General features: G+C 44.1%; 1 protein-coding gene across 1 annotated transcript in view; it reads left to right on the forward strand.

Moving 5' to 3' along the window:
* The window catches only part of LCMT1 (leucine carboxyl methyltransferase 1), a 29,758-nt gene extending 18,233 nt beyond the window's left edge, over nucleotides 1-11,525 (forward strand). Inside the window, exons 8-11 of the mRNA XM_018561367.1 lie at nucleotides 554-655; nucleotides 7,453-7,544; nucleotides 10,258-10,355; nucleotides 11,307-11,525. Coding sequence (XP_018416869.1) covers nucleotides 554-655; nucleotides 7,453-7,544; nucleotides 10,258-10,355; nucleotides 11,307-11,329 — 315 coding nt within the window. The 3' untranslated portion in view covers nucleotides 11,330-11,525. The remainder of the gene's footprint in view (nucleotides 1-553; nucleotides 656-7,452; nucleotides 7,545-10,257; nucleotides 10,356-11,306) is intronic.
* Nucleotides 11,526-16,929: the final 5,404 nt, after the last annotated feature.

A 16,929-nucleotide genomic window follows, 5' to 3' on the forward strand; every position in this document is an offset into this window, starting at 1 on the left:
CTTAAGGAGTTACATCCAAGCTCATCCAACTCACTGCTCCCCTCTCTCTGTCAATTTAAATGTGTACGCTTGTGTGAGCTGGATGTACATGTTTATGGCTTCTCTTTGCTGGCATCTCATTCCAGCAACATGCACAAAGATGGCTCCGTCTTTCTGGAGAAAAAACACAGATGAAGGCATTGTCAGGGGAGTACTGTGATCTTTTGTGAATAAATACCTGGAAGTGTTACTCATTATAAAGAGCAGCCTTCATACATCGGTGATAGACTTTGAACATACACAACCATTACATGACTACTTTGATTCAGTAGAGCCCAAGATAAACACGGACTTAGCTGACAGAACAGGAAATGTTATTTATGAATTCTAGACAATCTTATTTGCCTTCTCTTCCTATAAACGCCGGCCTGGCTGGACCCGATTCAGCTGGCTGGATACGTTGATGGTTTATGAGATGTCAAAACATTTGATGGGAACAGACTTAGGTTTTAAGGTTTTAAGAGGCAGCTTGTGATAAGAAGTGTCTGTAAACCTCTGTTCTCATCCTAACCAGGTCAACATGGCGGACCGCTTTGGGCAGATCATGGTAGAAAACCTGCAGAGGAGACAATGTAACCTGGCGGGTGTGGAGGCCTGCCAGTCACTGCAGTCTCAGGTGAGGAGACCACTGCTGACCTTCTCTTAGTACCACACTGGTTTAAAGGGACAGTCCACCCAGACTTAATATTACGTATTGGATAAAAGCTGGCTGGTTGAATTTTCCACCATGTGTACTCCTTTTTTTTATTTTATTTGTATTTAACCACTTGCTGTCCGGGGCATTTTCTTACTATTTGCGCACACATTTCCCCCCCCCCCCGACCCCTCACCTTGTTTCCCGGGATCCCCTGCCCAATCTTGGATCCCCCTCCACGGGCGGCAGGAGATATATTAAAAAAATAAAACCCCCAGTGGTGAATAAATACCACCAAAAGAAAGCTCTATCTGTCCCCAAAAAAGGGTATAAAATTCATTTCAGTACAGCGTTGTATGACGGAATAAATGTCAGTTAAAGTACCGCAGCGCTGAATACTGAAAAATGGCCTGGATGGGAAGGGGGTTTAACACCGCGAACTGGTTAAACACTTTATTTTCATTTTTTTTTACACTAACCCTATTGCTATCACATAGGGGGCTAACAAGCAACCTATGTAATAGCAGATAGGGTGTGACAGGGACATCAGGGGTCTCTCAGACTCCTAATGTCACCTAGGGACCCTAAAGAAGCCGAGGAAGCAGAGATCTGCTTTCCCAATTTCATCTCCTGGCTCTGGAAGGCCGGAGACTATAACGAGTGACAGCGGAAGTGATGTAATACACATCACTTCCGGGTCCAGTGATCGGAGGAGAGATCAGTGGCTAGAAGCCGCTGACTCTCTCTCCAATCTTTGTGGGGAGACACACCGAGCCGGTTCCGGGCGCCGCACGGGGACAATGGTGTCCGGGGAGGGCGCCCCACGGTACAAATGATCCGGCGGCTGCTGTTAAAAACAACACCAAGAACGGTTGCAGCAGCCGTGTTCTTGTTTTAACCACTTCTGCGGGCCGCTGTCTATAGACGTATTGCGGCCCGGAAGTGGTTAATATCCTTTATACTGCACCACCAGTAGTGCGACTCCACCTCATTTATTATTATTAATATACAGGATTAATATAGCACCAACAGTTTGCACAGTGCTTTGCAATAGAAAGGGAAACAGTACAGTTACAATTCAATACAAGATGGTTAGAAGGCCTTGCTCTTGAGAGCTTACAATCTAAAAGGAATGGGCAAATGATACAGTAACGTGACTGCTTGAATACATGAACAGTGACTGCACATGACTGACTGCAGTCACACTTTGGCCAACAACTTTCCACTTGGATGGGGTGGACATGCTACCCACGTCTACAATTTTGTCAGTTTCATCTAAAATGCGAGCAGTGTATGGCCTAGCTTTAGGCTGCCAGTGTGGCTGGAGTAGAAGCTTGTCACTGCACTCCCAGGTGAGAAAATGGTCGCCGTCCTGTTATCAGTCACACGCTCTGCTATCTGCTGAGCAAAAGTGAATAGACCTTAAGGGTATTGATTTGTATCGATTCACAGTGACTGTTTTTCTGCAAATGTGTGCATTCTTCTTAAATTGCTAGTGAAAGTGTATTCACCTGGCATGAAGGGTTTGTATACACTAGGTGGGCTGGCAATCATTTTTCCTCATTTCCCAGCACACGTTGGAATGCCTGACATTTAGACGGGCCATTGTTTTCAGTAGGTGCCTCTTGCCACCAATACATTGTGCTGCAGTGTTAAAGGAATCCCAATTAGGTGATGTAAACTCTAACCGAATCACATTATCAGGGCTATTCACTAAAGGGTGAAGAGTGTGGAGAAGGCAAGAGTAGTGAACAATCTAGGACAACATGTCCTAGCTGAATGGGAGAATTTTTCCAGATCAGCTCTGTTGTCCTAGATTGTTCACTTCTCCTGCCGTCTCCAAATTCTTCACCCTTTCGTGAATAGACCTGTTGGTTATCTGAAGCACTGTGTATCATGAGCCATGAAAACCAAAACGTTTTTTCATCTTTTGTTATGCATTGTTGCATCTCAGTGCTGCTCGTCTCCTGCAGCTTCTTTAGGATTAGTTTCCTGATGATGAAAACAGTGAAACATGCATGCGTAACGTGTGTTGAAATGGTCACTTGCTGACGCCAAACATTTGGCTTGATGATAATGCAGGATCACAGTTTGGGAGACAGGACGGACACCCACCTTCACCCTAAGCAGTGGCGGCAAGCGCAGTCCACACCTCACAGCTACATGTCATAAAGGGGAGGCCAATGGCCCTGCTGCAACTGATCAGGCCAGGAGGGCAGTGTGCCAGTCACAGTTGGGTTTGCACCAAGCCCCTGCTGATCACTAGTCTCAGTGCTGGAGTCATGTATCTGGATGAAATGGGATTTGATACCATACTTATTACCATATAAGTGATCCCTAAAGCAATCACAGAGTTGCCTGCAGGTCCTGCCCACATATTGCAATCAGTATATAAATCACATTTTTAGTGTTGCAGAAGACCACTTGTATGATTTTATAAGTTTATTTGTAACAAAAGACCTAATGAAGTGCGGAACCCCTATCATCCTCCAACAGCAGCATCTAGACCAGCCTTTCTCAGTCAGAGTGCCACTGCAAATTGTGTTTAACATTTTTGCACGGTGTCACGCAGTTCCATGGTACAGGTGAGGCATCCACCAGCACCATGGAAATGTATGATATTACTCCAGGGCGGGCTGCATCCAGGACCTCCCCCAGCATTCAGAAGAGAATTACAGTCGGCTTCCATCCAGATCTGCTCCACCTCCCGTCCTCTGCCATGCTGATGCAGCTGCAGTGTGGTGATGGTATTAAGGTACAAGTCTAATGTGAAAAGAGGGGGGACTCTGATGCGAAGCAGGAAACTCCATATCGCCTTTTTTTTTCTGCGTTGGGCCCCCCTTTAAAATCCATACAAGACCCCTTTCTAGTGTACCGGTCTGGTATACAGTAGACTTTGGGGAAACCACTCGTCATTTTTTTTCAGTTTGAATTGGGCTGTCTCCAGATTTTGCATACTTTTAAAGGGTGCCGTGACTCAAAAAAGGTTGAGCAATGCTGATCCACATGTTCCATACTTGAACATATCCAACATCTTTTGCCAAGTAGAGGTATTGCTTATACTGCAGAATAAATTTGGGGATAGGTGATTCCCCAACGAGGTTTTACAGTATTCCCAATGTACAATAAATACATTTATTGAGACATAAAGAACAGATTTAAATTCTTAATGGTCCCCCATTAGACAAAGTGTGTCTTCTCTGTAACCTCCTGCCGTCCGCCCGTTAAGAAAAAACAGACAGACGGCCGACTCGCATCAGCGGGTTGCCGTCTCCAGACGGCATTTTTTCCCTGCACGGGCAGATTTTTAATTGCTGTAAATTTTCCTTAATATAGTAAAAAATAAAAACCGCAGTGGTGATTAAATGCCACCAAAAGAAAGCTCTATCTGTCCCCAAAAAAGGGTATAAAATTTATTTCAGTACAGCGTTGTATGACGGAATAAATGTCAAAGTACCGCAGCGCTGAATACTGAAAAATGGCCTGGATGGGAAGGGGGTTTAACACCCCGGACTTCAAGTGGTTAATGTGATCAGTGGAGATGTCTTCTGACACCCAGCGGCTGGCATTTAAAGGGTGGCTATTGACTGGCAGGATTGTGCACAGATATGTAACACGTGTCTACTGTCGTCAGGACCTCCGATAAAAATACATTTGTTCCTCTGATTAATCTTTTACTAGACAAATTCCTGGCTCATGCCTGTCGATGAAGCTGACCTCAGTTTATCCTAGGGTTCATTTTGCTGCGTAGAGAGGCGATCAATTAGCCGATGGAAAGCCTCTTTTACTCACTCTACTGTTTTGTGTAGATAAGATATCAGCGACCTTATGAAATCAGGCATGAATTAATGTCATGTACAGAAGATCTATAGAACATACTGTATGACAGCTGCTGACGGATCTTGCTTGATGTAGAAGCCCAATAATCATCATATTACCTAGATTGATTTTAACCCCTTCATGACTGAGGCCTTTTTTTCATTTTTTGCACCCATGTTATATTCCACATTTTAGGCCTGAAAATTACTTAAAACCCCCACACATTATATATTTTCTGAATGCCAAGACCCTATACAATATAATGGTGGTAGTTGCAAATTTTTATGTTGCGCAATATTAGCGCAACTCCTTTTATTAAACCCCAAAATTTAGTGATAAATTTAATTAAATGCCCCAAAACACAACAAAATACCAATTTTTTAAATGAAATATAAAAGATGAGGTTACAACGAGTAAAACGATACCCAACATGCCCAGTTTACAAATGCAGTACCCCAAAAAGTCCACAGAAGACGCTTTAAAAGCCCCCACAGGTCATCAATTTAGAGATACCCCAAAATACTGGCCCTAGAATTATTGCTCTCACTCCGACGTGCGCGGCGATACCCAGCATGTGTAGCGCGTTCGTCGTTTTCATACGTAGGCGCACCGGACGCGTGTTTAGGCGGGGGCGCGGGACTTTAAAATGTTTTTTTATTATTAGATTTATTTGATAAGGAAGAATGCCACTTAGCACCAGTTGTGTTGGAATTGGCCACATAGCAGTAACCTGTTTTAAAGCCAATTTTGTCTAAATACAAGAGACGTGTTTTCTTACTTGACTCTAGGTGTGCTTTGTGTATTTCTTCCAGATCTGTGCTGTAAAAGTGTGAGACTTTGCCTCTCTGCTGGAGCTTCCTGTAATAAAGACCGGTCACTGCTGCTCTCTCTCCTTGTCCAGGGTGACTGGTCTTGTCTCCGCCCCCTCCTTTAATAAGGACCAGTCACTGCTGCTCTCTCTCCTTGTGCAGGGTGACTGGTCTTGTCTCGGCCCCCTCCTGTAATTAAGACCGGTCACTGCTGCTCTCTCTCCCTGTACAGGGTCTTGTCTTCGCCCCCTCCTGCAATAAAGACTAGTCACTGCTGCTCTCTCTCTCCTTGTGCAGGGTGACTGGTCTTGTCTCCGCCCCCTCCTGTAATAGAGACTGCTCACTGCTACTCTCTCTCCCTGTACAAGGTGACTGGTCTTGTCTCCACCCCTTCCTGTAGTTTTCTGCAGGGAGCATGTAGTGGGTTGGGGCTGCTGGGTCCATCTCTGCTCAGGCTATGTACAGCACAGTGAGGATGTTACTACCGGTACTACTTTTTCAATGTGATTTCTGTGTTTGCAAATGGGTTTCTTACACACAAAGTGGATTTATATGCAGACATAATTTTCAGGATCCGTTCCAGCTGCGGCGTCTCAGTATACGGCGAGCTGTAGCACGCCGTATACTGAGCTTTGGGTGACGGGAGGACGCTAGTTTGTGTCCTCCCGTTACCCTTAGGAGAACTATGGGGAAAAGCCCTAACCCCATAGTTCTCCTTTTAAAGGAAAGGCATTTTGCCCGGAGTCCAGCTTTAGAATGGCTACCCCCTCGGTAAACATAGATGCATTAATAAAAACTTTTATTAATTGTGTCTAAATGCTTTTAACAGTCAGCTAGACGTAGTAGAATTTGTGTCGGCCCACTACTGCCCAGCAAGCCATACTCTTGAGACTAGGACCATCATCATGATGTGTTGGAGGGGGTGGACACAAACACACTGGGCTTAATTTAATAAAGGCATAAAGGGGGGTCACTTTGCAAGGGAATTTTTCATTAGCTTGGGGTATAGGGTGAGGCTCTGTTGGCTTCCATCATCCAATCATACTGTTGGCGCTTTATAAATCCTGTATAATAATAGTATGCAAGCACAAATACTGTGTATAGTTATTTCTTTTGCACATGATTGGGTAGTCTTTTCATCTCATTCACTAAGCTAAGGGAAAACCTCCATAAAAAGTGCAAATTCCTTTGCAAAGTGAACAGGCTATTATATTTATTGAATCATCCCCTATATATTCCAGGTGAGGCGCAGAAAATGTTGTACATAGGTATACGCGTGTAAACACGCCTGTGCAAATGCCAGTAAGAGCACTGAACACGCTGCTTATCACATGGTCTTAGGATCAGGGGCAGAGGATTGTGAGTAGGGATGAGCTCAGTAAGTAAGTTATGCCAGTAAAAGCACTGAACACGCTGCTTATCACATGGTCTTAGGATCAGGGGGCAGAGGATTGAGAGTAGGGATGAGCTCAGGATCGGTCTGAACCTGGTCTGGACCTGAGTTCCTCTGAACAGGGAACTGCCATAGGCACTGCCACTCAAATCAGCTGTGGCATGGGCATTCCCTGCTCATTTCAGTCAGCATTAGATCACGATAAGACTCCAAAGACATTCTGGAAGGTTAATTGGATTCTGTCCAAAATTGTCCTTCCTATGTATGCATGTGGGATAGGGACCTTAGATTGTAAGCTCCTTGAGGGCAGGGACTGATGGGAATGTGCAGTATGTAAAGCTCTGCATAAACTGTTGGTGCTATATAAATACCTGTAATAAATAACTTAAAATCCGTTGCTCTGTTATTACAAAAGAAAAGGTAAAATTATTGTACTGTGAGCGTTCCAATTTTCCTTGCTGTCTTCCTCTGGGCTGCTGCGGGCAGCTCTACTACAGGAAAAAGAAGAGTCGTATCATTTCCCATTGGGCACACAGGATACTCGGATGTAAGTACAAGGTTCAAGGGAACAAGATGGATTATAAATACTATATACAGACTGGTAGAGATGCTGCCCCGGGTAACAAGATCAGATTTGACAGAAAGACAGGCCTATATTTTTAAATGTCGTTTTTGCATTTCTATATATCTACATCATTTTATAAATATTTTGTGATCCTTTAAAAACTAGGGTTTTCACCTAAATGTATTTGTTACAGATGGATCGATTGCTGTCTAACGGATGGGAAGCAGCAAATGCCTGGGATATGATCCGGGTATACAGCAATCTACCCCAGAATGATGTAGCACGGTATGTAACCTCATACATCTCACCTGTGCCATGTCTGAATATACACACAGTTGTTTAAAGTATAATTAAACCTAGCAAGCTAGCAAGGGAGTAAGTATATGCAAAAACAGTTAAAAAAAAAAAAAAGTTCCCAAAAAAGTTATTACTTGCCTGGGTCGCTGGCTCGCTCCTGGCAGAAGAGTAGAAACACAGTGGAGCTGAATGCACGCAGCCTGGAGCGTGCACGTCGGACAGACACCGTGGGAAAGGAAGATACAGGAGTCTGCGGTGCATCAGAGACCGACACCAGCGCCGGAGGGATCATCATTTAAAGTAAGTCCTTAAAGCAGGGGCGTCCCAAGGCTGGGTGACACCCGGAGTGGAGACCGCGTGAAGTTGCTGCGCACGTGCACGATGGCACCATTGTGCATGCACGGTCGTCTTATTGATGCCTGCCGGTGGCCATCTTGGTGATGGAAGCCAGCAGAGTGAGGAGGGGACGTTCACCCGGCGGGATGAGGTATGCCGCTGGGTCCCCTCCTCTCTCCTGACACTGTTGGGCTCTCTGTCCATGACTGAGTGCCCAACTTTTCATAGGGGGTGACACCAAAATGACAGTCATTTTGGTGTCACCCCATCCAATGGTGGCACCCGGGTGCGGTCCGCAGCCCCTGCACCCCCCTTGTGACGCCACCGCCTTAAAGCAGCATGGGGGGGGGAAATATTTGTGACTTTAATGTCACCTTAATGTCTCTTCTATGATAACGGGACAGTATTCCCCCTATCCTGTGCTAACAGGAAATCAGATGCTGTGGCCACACCCCCATTCTGGTTTATGCCCCTCCCATACAGCTGACATCCTTGGTTTGTCCACTTGAAAACATGGTGGCGGGGATCATAAATATTAATTAGAAAAGAAAACAATGGTCTTTTGTCCCTTGCAACCAATTGGCTAGAGAATAGTAGTAGCGGCACGGTCCACTGATGTGGTGGAGGGAGGGAGGTGACACGGGAAGCTGCAAAGCTAACCAGGGAATGGGAATGGTACATGCCTGGCCATGCCGCAATGGAGGAGTTTCAAAAGACTGGATGAACAGTACAAATATTTTTTCCCAGAAAGGAGCTGGCACGCACAGTCCAGTGTTGTATTCAGCCATTTTTGTAGGATTTAACTTAAATTAAAAGCTAAGTTGCTTTTCAGCTCTATTCGTATCTAAGTTAAATAATAGAAACGTCCGATTTTGTGTGAAATTAGTGGCAGAAAATCTAAAGCCAAACCAATTGTTTTTGGATATGTGTGTGTGTGTGTGTGTGTGTGTGTGTGTGTGTGTGTGTGCGCGCGCGCGCGCGCGCATATGCGTGGGTGTCTGTCTAAGCTATTTGGATTGGACACAGACATCTCTAATTCTATTGCATAGTGTGGGTCCGTGACCAGACCTGGGTTTGTAGCTTTTCTCCAACTGTGTCTGTCTTCCCCATATTGGCACTATTTGGCCTCTAAAATATGATATAAACAAGTAAGCAGTTGGCATTTTGCAGAGCTAAGTAGTGACTGCCGAGAAAGGGATCACGTTGGCCAGAGAGGGATCACTTTGAGGCAGATGGCCAGAGAGGGATCACTTTGATGCTGTTGGCCAGAGAGGGATCACTTTGATGCAGTTGGCCAGAGAGGGATCACTTTGACGCAGTTGGCCAGAGAGGGATCACTTTGACACAGTTGGCCGACTTGAACAGCATTACATGCAAATTTATTATCCCTGTTTTTATGCAAACGTTGGCAGAGGGTTAACTTAGAATTTCCATTTAAGAGATTTCCCTTCCTACTGTGTAGACACAACAGGAAGAGAGAGGAAAGTAAATCTGCTCTTAAACGCCAATCTTCAGGAAAGAAAAACCCCTTGTAGTGGGGCTATCCACCCAAACTGCAAGGGTTACCTACTCATTTTTGGAAAGGACTTGTACTTACCTGCTCCCAGTGGCTCCAAGGTCAGCGCCTGCAGCCTCTTCCCCTCTCTCCTCCGGCGGTTGGGGACCCACTGACTTCATCACATCTAATGCAGGGCCTATAGCTCTGCATTATACACGAGGACACCAGGGGACAGTCCACAAGCTGGAGTGGAGGGGAGAGAGGAGAACGCTGACTGCCAAGGGAGTGGGGATCTGGTAAGTAAAAGTCTGCGACACAAAAGCTGGCAGTTAACCCCTTGCAGTTGTGCTGCCCCTGAACTGCAAAGGGTTAACTGTCTTTTCTTTTTTTTCCCCTGGAGATAGGCTTCAAGCTCACCTTACACATTACAATCTGACTGCATGATCTTTGTACGTGCTCCTTCATGTTACATAAATCTATGTAACATGACAATCCACCTAAGCGCTTTGTATCCAATCAGAAAGGCCTTTGAACGACATATTTGTTGATAAGTCTCAAGGATATTGTACAGTCAGGTTGTATCATGTGTGATGAGTTTAGGATTTCCCCTCTATTCCTGTTCCAGTGGCAAGTGCAAACCATGTCTTTTCCCTCGATTTCAGTCCCAGCGACAGTGATCAGCAGGACAAACAGAGAAAGTGAATCTCGCCTCCGGGGACATAGACAGCAATAAGAAAACCAACAAGGGTTCAGACCCTTCCAAATGCTACACCCCAACCCAAAAAAAAAATGTAGATCATTTCATTTCATCACATATCAATGAATGTAATAAATAAGTCAAATATCATTTTGTCTTCCCTCCCCCAGGATTGAGAAACTGGAATTTCTAGACGAGAAGGAATTGCTGGAACAGCTGCTTCTCCATTATTGTATCAGCTGGGGTACAAAGGACTCATTACACTTAGGTAAGGACATTGTATCTCAGCAAATTTTAACCACTTGTGTCCCAGGCCTTATTTTTTACCATAAAACACCCTCGAGTCCCAGAGAGGGTTTTTTGTTGTTGTTTGGGCGATGTCTTAGTTCCGCACCTTTGTGTGTGTAATGGGGGCTCTGGATAAAAAAAACCACGCAGCTCTGCAGCAACACATCACTTCTTATTTATTTATTACAGGTATTTATATACTGTAGAGCCGACAATTTACGCAGCGCTTTACACAGTGCACATTCAGATTAGTCCCTGCCCTCAAGCAGCATACATATCTGGGGTCCCTATCTCACATGCATACATACAAGGGCCAATTGTAGACAGGAGCCAATTAACCTTCCAGCATGTCTTTGGAGTCTTAGTGATCTACTGCTGACTGCAATGAGCAGGGAATGCCCATGCCACAGCTGATTGAGTGGCAGTGCCCATCGCAGTTCAGTCTGAACCTGAGCTCATCCCTATTCACAGTCCTCTGCCCCCAGATCTAAGACCATGTGATAAGTGGTGTGTTCAGTGCTCTTACTGGCATTTGCATGGGCATAACTTATTTACTGAGCTCATCCCTAATCACAATGCTCTGCCCCCTGATCTAAGACCACCTGATAAGTGTTGTGTTCAGTGCTCTTATTGGCACTTGTGTACATGCATATACCTATGTACAACGTTTTCTGCCCGTACATTTCTATGAACAGAAGAATGCAGCAGCTGAGGCTCCCAGGCTCCTTAAATACAGACATATTGTACACTGCATGACAATGCAACTGTATATGTGCCCATGCCATTGAAAGCATTACTTATTCATCCTTGCCCCTGTGTTGTGACCTGGAATTTGTACTTGTCTTGCTAAATGAAAAAGATGACCACTCAATTAAAATATTTTCCCATCTGTTCCCCTGGTATGTGTCATTCCTCTTTCTTGTCTTTCTAGGTCTGTCGGAAATCACATTTTGACAGTACAGAAAAAGTCGACCCGGCCGTGATATTCCCATCACACTGACTAACACAAACCATTACATTTGGCAAACACCAGGCATTTGGCTTTCAATCTTCCCAGCCAGACCTAACAAGAGAGCAATCTTCCTGATGCTACAAGCTTTGCGAGCCGTTTCCAGAGTATGAAATAAATCTCCTCCAGTGTGTGTGTGGAAGTCTGTCTGCAAGTCTACATGCACTCTGTAGCCTCCAAGGTGCAAACTTCATTCACCGTTTACTTGTTTATGTTCCTTTTTATTATGATGAGCAAATATTACACAGTACAAGGTGTGGCACTACTCTGTCCTTGAGCTTGTTTTCTTTTTTCTTTTCAATAATGCCGCTTGGAGATTGCAACCAACGTGACGGCTTTTAAAATTAAATTTTAATTCCGTTACTTGGAATGTGGTTGTAATTCTTTTGAAGTCCACGTGAAGACCCTTATATGTCACCACAGGTGACATATAAGGGTGCCTATTATAATCTCCAACGCACTAAGCTATTAATTTGCAGACCTGTACACGGTCCATGTTGATGGTGCCTGTTTGTGGGTGTCCTCTTAGCAGCTTCAGTGAATCGAATCACTAATTGAACTAAGAAATCCATAGAACACACCGATGATGCTCAAGCACAGGCTTGAAAACTCCTGCACTCAAAGTATATGTAAATTCGAACAATGAACATCCACTATTTTCTGACATTTGGTCCATTAACAATGTGTTTTGTTAGATCTGTTTGATAAGTGAAAGAAATACATGTTGATCCTCCTAGAAATTCAGTGAGCTCGTAACTACCTGTGCTGCACTGAAATCTCAAGCAGTGCTATCAGCTCTGCCCAGTTCACCTCTGTAAACTACATAACACCTCCCCTCTATGTTATAGGAGAAGTGTTCTGCAGTCCTAACACTTCCTGTCCTAGGCTGATAACGCTGCACCTCCACCATGTGAACTTAAACTTAGGAACACCTCCTCCCTATGTCATGGAGAAGCAGGGAGGGGCAGGTGTTATGTAATCCTAGCCCAGAGGCACAACTCCGGTCCTCCATATTTAGTACAGTGTGTGAGCATTGTCACCCTAGGACAGGAAGTGTGTTAATGGGAGGATCACTAGGTGAGAATAAAGGGGAAAAGCCTGAAAAAGAAAACAAATACAGCCACCTTTATATAAGGACTTATAAGCTGCTATATATAACATTTTTGTTCTTGGCACACACAGCTATCGAATGGCCATAGATGGGGCAGTTCTGTCACAAAGAATTGTGGAAATGTCACCAGTACGCCAGTCCTTTTAGGATAGCAAAAGCTTAATTTATTGAAGTTCTTTGTCATATGAACAAGCGCTTTCGGGACCGCGCAGGGTCCCTTCATCAGGCTTTAGGATCGTCAATGATAAAGCCTGATGAAGGGACCCTGTGTGGTCCTGAAAGCGCTTGTTCATATGAAAAAGAACTTCAATAAATGAAGCTTTTGCTATCCTAAAAGGACTGGCCTACTGGTGACATTTCTACAATTACGCTGATATTTGCGGTGCCATTCGCAGTCACTGCGAGCACCCCCCACTACAAGGGACATTTCGGTAAGGAGTGCAACAAGGCTAGTTTGTAGTTCTGTCACAAAGACTAGAGGTCTGCTGGCACCAGTTCACATCGCACGCCACTATGACTTGCTATGGTCTTTTTTGACTCGGCCAACTCTACCATGTGGAGAGAAAGATTCAATCTCTTCATGGATCAGGAACGATTGCCCATCTACCAGGAGAGATGTCACGGCGTGCTAGAAAGTCCCTGCATGCCGTACCTTGCACTTATAATGATCAGAAATGATTGCCACTGATGTGCACTAAATGTGAATGTCACGAGCAAAGCTGGGATCTGTTGCGATACTTTTACTGGCTGTATAACTCCATTGTTAATGATTTGTCTTATTAAACCTGTGGATTCCTATCAGAGATTTTCAAATTATTTTCTCTTTTAGTATATCAAGTATTCATTTTAGTTGACTATTAATAATATATTATGTACTTTACTGTAAATTAGTATTTTGGGAGCACTTTACATTTTCAGGGTGATCTGTGTGTATAAGTGTGCAACTAAGTGGAGTTTATACAGAAGGCGTCTTCAATATTGGGACCACGGCGAGGAGTTTCGCTAACACTATATCTGAGAAGATCTATCTTTGCGCTTCTGGGACACCGTTAGCGCTGCAAGGGAGAAGAACAAATACTTACCCTGCTGAGCCTCAGAGTGGAAACAACCGGGTCCAAAATGAAAGCGTGATTGTAAGCCCAAGTGCCACTAACCAAAAGCCTTCTACCAAACTCCATTTGGTGAGTACCCACCCAAGAGGGGCTGTCGGACTACCGTTTAAATATACTATCAACATTTTTTTCCTTGTACACGTTTTCTATGGCTTTTTTTTTATCTCTCACTGAACACTGCACTTTGATGTTTTAATTTTTTTGTGTGGACCGTTCACATATTGTTATTTATTGTTCATAGACCTTTCAACAGGTCATCATGTTTTTCTAATGCAATATTCTATTACATTTGATTCACATCTGTTATTATCACTAGGTAATAGATTTTCACATAGTGGCTAATTTTTTCTGTTGTCTCAATGCTGTTTTGTGTTTTACAGCTCGTTTGATACAATTGAATAAAATAATTTTGATCGCTAATGCAAACACTCACCTCTCCGCCGACTTCCGGGAGTCCTGTCGGCGATCCGGTGACATCACGGACATCAACGTTACCGGACTCCTTCCCCAAGTGGCTCCGTCGGCTAACGAAGGGAATTAATCGCTTAAAATTTTTTTCGATTAATCGAACACGAAAATTTGAATCATTACCAGCCCTAATATATATATAAAAAATGTATTTTGGTTTTTCTCATGAAGTCAAGTTTAGGTCACCTTATAATATAAATTAATGTAAAGCTGAACTACAATTTGATATTAAAACACCAATTAACACAACATATGCAATTCATAAAGTTATATATCCATTAAAAAGTAACTAAATGTATTTTTAAATGCATCTAGTGTAAGTAGTGCAGTAGAATGGGACAGACAGCATTCCCAGGCAGTAGGGCTCTAACTTCAGTGCACTCGTGCAAGAAGCAGAAAGAGTAAGGGCCCATTCACACTGGATCCTTTGCGCTGCAATACGTTTGTCAACGGATGCTAATGGTAGGGCACCGAAAAATGAATGGTGTGAATTAGGCTAGGTAACACCGCACCGTTCCATTGAGCTGAAGAAAAGTAGAACATACACTACTTTTTTTCAGTGCAACATAACGCAACTGATCCGGTGTAAACTAAGGGGGCGGGTACAGCTGGCTCTGCCTCTAGATAGGCAGAGCCAGCTGTCAATCACGCAGCTGGGTGGATCTCGACAGTAATGTCAGGATCCGTCCCGGCTGCGGCAGTCTCAGTTCTCGCGGTATACTGAGCTTTGGGTCACGGGAGGATGCTAGTTTGCGTCCTCCAGTGACCCATAGGATAACTATGGGGAAAAACACTGACCCCATAGTTCTCTTTTAATAATAAGGATATCACAGAGCGTCCTAGTGGCACTGTACCCTCTTGGTCAATGCTTGTTCCATGCGCAACCTCCCTCTCATGTAAATGACTGGTTAAGGCTGCATTGTGTTCGTAGAGAAAGGAACGCATGAGCCTGTAAACTCGCTGGCCCCCAGGTTCCCAAACTGAGGGCCATTCAGAAGGTGAGGATGCTGTGACTAGGGGCTTAGTTAGTGTTGCATCATGGTGTATGAGATTGAATCAGGGCCGGCCTTAGGCCTTTAGGCGCCCTGTGCGAGAAAGCTTTACAGCGCCCCTCAGTGGCCACACCCCCGTAACCACACCCATTTCCCCCAATATATGCACCATTTAAAGACTCCTATTTTGTTAAGCCGCAAAGAAACATATTAAAAAGTATGATAAAAATAAAACTTTTATTCAAAGGTATTAAACTTGTAGGCACAATAGAAGTATTCTTATCAAATAAAACAACAGAAGGTAAACAATAAATGTCAAACTACAATAGAGTCTATAAAAATAAAGTGTCAGGATGTCATGCCGATCCCTTTTTTCAAGTAAGTGCAACTAGAAAAGTAAAAATAAAAAACAGAACACAGACCCCGGGCTACATGTAAATTAATGAATTACTATATGTCCGAATATGAGTGAAATGTATTCAGACACATAATAATAATTTGTTTGAGAATGTGCGGCGGCCATGTTGGCCACCGGCGTGTTCTGTGAATGCGTGCCACCATCTTGGAGGCAGGGAGCATGATGCCATGCATGCGTGGCGTCAGGTGACCTCACACGCCGATATTGGCCCCACCATCTTGGTGTATACCTAGATATACACCAAGATGGTGGCGCCCAACACGTGCGGTGTTATAAGATGTCATGCTCCTTGCCTCCAGAACACGCCAATGGCTGAATACAAAATAGCATAAAAATGTGTTTTGTTTGATGAAACAAATGAAAACTTTTTTAGTTTTCGTTAATTTCATCTGAAATAAATTTTTCGTCTTCGCACTTGTCTAATAATATGTGTGTGTGGGTGGGCAGTTTTCACTTTTTTTAAATAATTTTTTTCATATTTTTTCATATTTATTTTTTACTGTTGGGGGGGCTTCGGGGAAATATTAGGGGTCCAAACAGACCCCTGACATTTCCCTTGTAAAATAGAAAAGAAATTGAGGACACCAAATCCTCAATTTCTTTTTCTACAGCCTCAGCACTCAATGAATGGGAAGCACTCAGTACAGAGGCTTCCCATTCAAATATTTACTATCAGCTGTTTCAGAATTGGGAGGAGCCTCTGTACTGAGTGCTTCTCCCCATTGGTGAAATCTGGAATGAACAGGCTGTGATGTAAATCACAGCCTGTTCATTCATAACTGGGGACACATAGTACTATGTGTCCCCAGTTATTTACAAACACTGAAGTGATCAGACGATCGCTCCGGTGTTTGTCCTTCTCACACGGAGGATCGGTAAATATCAATTATATTTACCGATCCCACGCACTGAGCCGCTGTCATCCTGAAACTGACTGGATGACAGCGGCTCCAACCTCCTCCCCGCTCTGCCATCCTGACAGCTGCGGGCGCGGCTTAGGCGCCCTGTGCAGCCGCACGGCTCGCGCACCCCTAAGGCCGGCCCTGGATTGAATGCCGGAATGAAATATAGAGCCGCTCACTATTCACGCTGAGTCAGTACAAGTTCTAAATTGCCTTATTTGTTTGGACTGTAGCTCTCGGATGTGGTACATGCACAGTACATTATCATACTTTTATATTTGCTCCTTGTATGTAAGATCTACATGTGGAGAGGAACATGACTTCATCTGCTAATCACACCAAAGCTCCAAGCGTGAACTATAATCCTGAGTCAATATTAGATGTTGTATTGCTCATTTTCCCCCTGAAAGGCAAATTCTGGCCACGCACGTAATCTGTGTTTGTTGTTCTGACAGCATGTTTTTTTTTTGTAAGTCTTGTCGCCACAGGTCCTCTTTATTCCAGCAGTGACCTTGGAAGGAAGGAGCTGGCATTGCACATCC

The sequence above is a fragment of the Nanorana parkeri genome, unplaced genomic scaffold (genome assembly GCF_000935625.1).
Source record: "Nanorana parkeri isolate BGI_ZX_2015 unplaced genomic scaffold, ASM93562v1 scaffold19, whole genome shotgun sequence".
In the NCBI taxonomy this organism is placed as follows: Eukaryota; Metazoa; Chordata; class Amphibia; order Anura; family Dicroglossidae; genus Nanorana; species Nanorana parkeri.